At 37.0% G+C, this 5298-nt stretch overlaps 2 protein-coding genes across 2 annotated transcripts; one reads left to right on the plus strand and one right to left on the minus strand.

Annotated features, from left to right (window-relative positions):
• The first annotated feature begins 360 nt into the window (after positions 1-360).
• Positions 361-3461, plus strand: LOC106334626 (putative U-box domain-containing protein 50). Its single transcript, XM_013772944.1, has 6 exons — positions 361-687; positions 768-880; positions 974-1110; positions 1192-1558; positions 1645-1785; positions 1998-3461. The coding sequence occupies exons 1-6, from the start codon at positions 486-488 to the stop codon at positions 3435-3437; spliced, it is 2400 nt and encodes a 799-aa protein (XP_013628398.1). The 5' UTR covers positions 361-485; the 3' UTR covers positions 3438-3461.
• Positions 3462-3494: 33 nt separating this feature from the next.
• Positions 3495-3977, minus strand: LOC106334629 (protein SKIP34). The gene has a single exon (XM_013772947.1). The coding sequence runs from the start codon at positions 3903-3905 to the stop codon at positions 3618-3620; it is 288 nt and encodes a 95-aa protein (XP_013628401.1). The 5' UTR covers positions 3906-3977; the 3' UTR covers positions 3495-3617.
• Positions 3978-5298: the final 1321 nt, after the last annotated feature.

Below are 5298 nucleotides of genomic sequence, written 5' to 3' on the forward strand. Positions count from 1 at the left end.
TATAAAACCGAATAAACCGAAAACCGACGGTATATAAACCGAACCGAACCGAAGTAAATATGGATTTAGAATGGTAGTTATATTTTATAAACCGAAACCGAACCGATATCCGGATTGAACAAACCTAGTTAAATACAAAAGGAGCTCTAATGGGCTTCAAAAGTCATAACGAGTTGAAGACTGGAACTGGGCCTTTTCAAAGCCTTTGTGATCAAGACAAGACTCTTAACTGACATATCATACACCAAATTTCTTTAATCTTAGCCGATGCTTTGGTCACCACGATGTTACATGGTAGCACGTCATGTTGTGTGTATTTGTTTTTTGAAATTTTCAGGCTGTTTCCAATAGTCAACTTAACAAAAATACGAAAAGTCAAAAATCTTTCTCTCTCAAGATACAATCACATAAAATACCAGATCGAAACTCTGTCTTCGAAAACCATTCATCAGATACAAAACACACAGGAAAAGAAAAAAAACAAGATGGAAGAAACTCAGAATCAGGTATTGGAAGAAGAAGCAAAAGGATCAACGACGGTGGAGAAAGTGTATATAGCCGTAGGAAACGATTTACAAGAAGGTTTCAAGACGATCGATTGGGCTTTAAAGAAATGGGACAACATACCAATCTCCATCGTTCTTCTCCACCTCTGCAGCATTTCTCAAGATTTCGTCTACACCCCTTGTACAATCTCTTCCTTCTCAATTCGCACCTCTTCTTTTTCTTTTCAATCATATAAACCCCAATTTACATCATTATCATAGTTGGGAAGCTCCCAGCGAGTTCTGTGAGCGAGGAGAAGCTTCAAGTACTGAGAAAGTACGAAGACCAAAAGATCAACAAGTTGTTGTCTAAATACGTTACTTTTTGTAAAAAGGTTTAACCTTCTTTTTTTCTGTTAATTCCGTTATTATATTCAGGGGAAAGTACTCCGTTTTTTATTTTCTTATGCTATTTTGTTAAATAACAGTTACAGGTGGAAGCAGAGTTACACAAGGTGGAGAAGGAAGACGATTCAATCCAAGTGCTAATCTTAGATCTGATCACAAAGCTCCGAATCACAAAACTCGTCATGGGAATCACTTTCATGAGATCTTCTTCATCTTGGTAACTTCTTAAACACGTTTAAAGTTCCCAACTTCAACCTTAGAAAAAAAAATGCGACTTTTTTTGTTTTATGAAACTCAGGAAATCTAAGAGTGCGATAAGCGGATCGTTCCACATATATCAGAATAAACCGGATTTTTGCGAGTTTTATATAATCTGTGGAGGCAAAATGGTTTTGCTAAAGAGAGAGAACGATGCCAACAACAATATTAGAAGCTGGATTGGTAAAATGTTCCATGATCCGGGGAGAAACTTAGACCGTTCATCTAACGGCAGTGATGATCCAGCGGCTAGTGGAAGTCCATGGGATAAGAACTTGCAGGAGATGGAGATTTATTTCCAGCAACTGTTGAGTTTAAATCTTGAAGAAGACGATGAAGACAATGTCCAAGAAGAAGAGGATGAAGATGGTGGTGACGAGGTGGCACTAGACGTGCTGCAACATTTGGTAAGAGAATATACCTTTTCTTGATTTGTTTTTTTGTTGTTTTAAATGATTCTGATTTGACATTTTTCATGTGTTGAAAATGTCAGAATGTAGGAGAGAAGTTAGAGTATGTGAGAAGAAAGGTGAATGAAGCCAAGCTGATGATAGATGAGAACATGAGAGAAGTCAAAGTCAACGCTGAGAGATCAGACAAAGCTGAATGGGCTATCTCTTTATGCAACTGCAGAGTAAGTAAACTGACACTTAAACAAGAACTTTAAGGCTTAGAATGTTTACAACCACATTTAATAGTAACAGAAATCTTTATATATACCTATGTATTTATATGTTTTGTTACTATTAAAAAAACCGCACCGTTCTGCATATTGTCGTTCTGTATGTTGTCATTCCGACCTTAAGATTCCGTGTCCTAAAACGTTTTTGTTGGTTTTGGAACTAGATTGAAGAGCTTGAAGCTGGGATCAAAGAAGAAACCGAGAGACGAGAGAAGCTTCAAGGGACGCTAGATTCAGACAGAGAATGCATTGAACAAACAAAGAACGACGTCGAAAAAGGAAAAGCAAAGCTAGTTTCTCTTGGGGAGCTTCGAGAGGAGCTCTCAAGCAAGGTTGAGACAATGAGGGAAGCTAAACAGCGAGCAGAAGCTGAGCTAGAGAGGGTCGCGTTAGAGAAAGGAGAGATGATAATGGAGATCGAGAAGCTTAAGAACCAAAGAGATGTTTTCAACCGTAGGATTGAGTTTTGCAAAGAGAAAGGGCTGTTGGACTCCAAGGAAGAAGAAGTAAAGTGTGGGTATAGAGAGTACGTTGCAGAGGATATAAGACTGGCCACAGAGAGTTACTCTGATCGCTTGAGGTTAAAATCTGGCGGTAACTGGACGAATGTGTACCGAGGGAGGATCAAACACACAACAATGGCTGTGAAAGTGATCGGCGACCGTTTATCATCGGATGAGGAGTTTGCAGCAAAGGTGAAGCTTTTGAATGAGATTAGGCATCCTAACTTGGTAGCAATAGCTGGATTCTCTTCAGAGAGGCCTAAGTGCATACTCTTCGAGTATATGCATAGTGGGAATTTAAGGGACAATCTATTCACATCGCAGAGGAAATCAAGAAGAAGCAAGATACTTAAATGGCACGATAGGATTCGTATAGCTCACCAGGTCTGCTCCGGACTCGGGTTTCTACATTCCGTTAAGCCGAAACCGATCGTCCACGGTCGTCTCACGCCTTCCAAGATCCTCTTGGACCGTAACCTTGTAGCTAAAATAACAGGTTTTGGACTTGTAATGCATAGTGACCAGTCTGATACAAAGCCTGATGTTATGGCTTTCGGAGTATTGCTACTTCATCTTTTAACCGGGAGAAACTGGCCCGGTTTGCTGAAGGCGATGTCGATGAACCAGGCGAGTATCCTCAGGGATTTGGACCAAACGGCTGGTAAGTGGCCGTTGGAGTTAGCTAAGGAGTTCGGTGCACTTGCGGTGAAATGCTCTTCGGTTAACAGAGGAGGGAACATGGATTTTTCGACGAAAGAGATCATGGAGGAGCTTGGTAAGATTATGGAGAAAGCTAATGAGTTTAGAACCAAAGGAGGATACGAGGAAGCAACTAACTCAAAGAACGATGAAGCGGATCCGAATGATATACCGAGTGTTTTCATATGTCCTATACTTCAAGAAGTGATGAAGAATCCACATATTGCAGCAGATGGGTTCTCGTATGAGCTTGAGGCTATAGAGGAGTGGCTAAGCATGGGACATGACACATCTCCTATGACGAATCTGAGACTGGATTATCAAGTTCTAACACCGAACCATACTCTTCGTGCTCTCATTCAAGATTGGCATAGCAAAAAAGCAGCACAAGCTTCCTCCTAAGTTTCTACTTTTGTATACATACACACAACAACAACTCAAAAAAAAGTTTCTAACTTTGTAATTTGATTAATTGATATTATCAGAACACAAACAACAAGAGAGGGTTTTACGTGAAGAAGAGATTCATAGCAACAGAACAAACAGAGAAAAACAGAGGAGAGGAAGAAGACGAAAGATACTTCATTTGGTTGATACGGGAGAGAAGAGGCGATCGATTCGATCTTTCTGCTCTTGGAATCTCCGTTCTAAGAAAGCCTCCATGATCTCCATGACGGAAACGAACCTCTTCATCTGCTCTAACCGACGGCTGAGCTCCGCTTCTCTCGCTCTGGCTCGTCGCAGCCGCGCCTCTGTTTCCGCGAGCCGGTCACGAAGATCATCGACCACCAACGAATCTTCGTTTTCTCCGTCGTGAGATCGGCTACGGAGGCTGTTGCGTGAAAACGATTGATTGTGACCGTAACACATCGTACATAAAGAGGAGAGAAAAGATGAACACAAAATTGATTTTTTTTTTTTTTTTGGTTTTGAGTTTCTGTCTGAAGAAGAAGAAACAGAAACAGGAACGAAAAACTGAACAAGGGTATTTTGGGAAGTTGACCAAGATTTCAAAAACCTTCTATAACACCGAGAAGGTTTTATCCTTTCTCTTGGGTCTAGTCATATTTTTCCGAAATCGAATAACCGAACCGAACCAAATCGAAATGAAGTTCGGTTCAAGTTCATCATATCAATTATCCAAACGGATGTTATATCTTTAGAATAAAAAAAAAATCAAAATCGAATCAAAGGCCGAATAGATATCCGAATTAATTGTAACTAGAGTTGCACGGGTATTATTTTTAATTTTAAAACTCAAATTAAAATTCATTATGGTTTTTAGTTTTGTTTGCATTGTGTTAGTATATTGTTCTTAGATATTTAATCAAACATATTGAATGTTTTAAGAACTGAACCGACTAGTTAGATCAGTTCAATCGTGACTTCTTTACTAAGCCGAATCCATGTTGTTTCTAAAACAGATTTGTGTTGACCCAATAAAATTGACCAAAACTATTAGAACCGTTTGAATAGATGTATGATTTTTTTTGAAAACCCCAATTTATATTTGAACGATTGTTCTTCTAGTTACATCAAATATAGTTTCTAACATTCAATGCATATTTGGTTTAGTTGGGTTTATTATAAGAATGGATATATTGATAGATAAAGTGACGAAGAAAAGCTTGTTGTGTACGAAAATAAAAATGTTAGAAATTTTTTTACATGCTGTAAGATAAAATGGGAAGAAGAGAAAACATGAATAGGTGGGATGGTGCTTACGGGAAAAAAGTTATTCATTACTATAAACTGTAGAATTTTTTAAAAAGATCTATAAATTTCTATATACATATGAACATATATTACCATATATATTTACAAAATATTATTATTAAAACCTAGTTGAACTTGATATATTAACGTTTGAAGAAAATTACTATTAAAATATTTCCAATGAAATTGATATTAATGAAACAAAGCTTACTAAATTATATAAAGTAACGTTTTAGGAAAATTATTATTTGGATTTTCTATGAAACAATGCTTACTTAGTTTAATAGAAAATAACAAATTTATGGGGAAAATAATTACATAGAAATAAAAAATACCCTACTCCCAAGTATCACATATATAATCTTCAGCCAAAAATAGCTGAGAATCTTACATAAACTAAACAATTTTAGAATTGTTTAATATCATATCAAATAAATTTGGATGAAAATTGCATAAAATTTAAAATAAAAATTGCATAATATATTAGCGTAAATATATATTATAGTAACACTATATTCATGTGGGTAGTTAATAGTTAATACTAAAT

This window comes from Brassica oleracea, chromosome C3, assembly GCF_000695525.1.
Source record: "Brassica oleracea var. oleracea cultivar TO1000 chromosome C3, BOL, whole genome shotgun sequence".
In the NCBI taxonomy this organism is placed as follows: Eukaryota; Viridiplantae; Streptophyta; class Magnoliopsida; order Brassicales; family Brassicaceae; genus Brassica; species Brassica oleracea.

What these genes read in the sequence shown, in the direction of transcription:
- LOC106334626 (XM_013772944.1), top strand. Translation starts at nt 486, where the DNA reads ATGGAAGAAACTCAGAATCAGGTATTGGAAGAAGAAGCAAAAGGATCA. An exon ending in ACGTTACTTTTTGTAAAAAG is followed by an intron (nt 881 to 973) that starts GTTTAACCTTCT and finishes GTTAAATAACAG; the next exon opens with TTACAGGTGGAAGCAGAGTT. An exon ending in TCTCTTTATGCAACTGCAGA is followed by an intron (nt 1,786 to 1,997) that starts GTAAGTAAACTG and finishes TTTTGGAACTAG; the next exon opens with ATTGAAGAGCTTGAAGCTGG.
- LOC106334629 (XM_013772947.1), bottom strand. Translation starts at nt 3,905, where the DNA reads ATGTGTTACGGTCACAATCAATCGTTTTCACGCAACAGCCTCCGTAGC.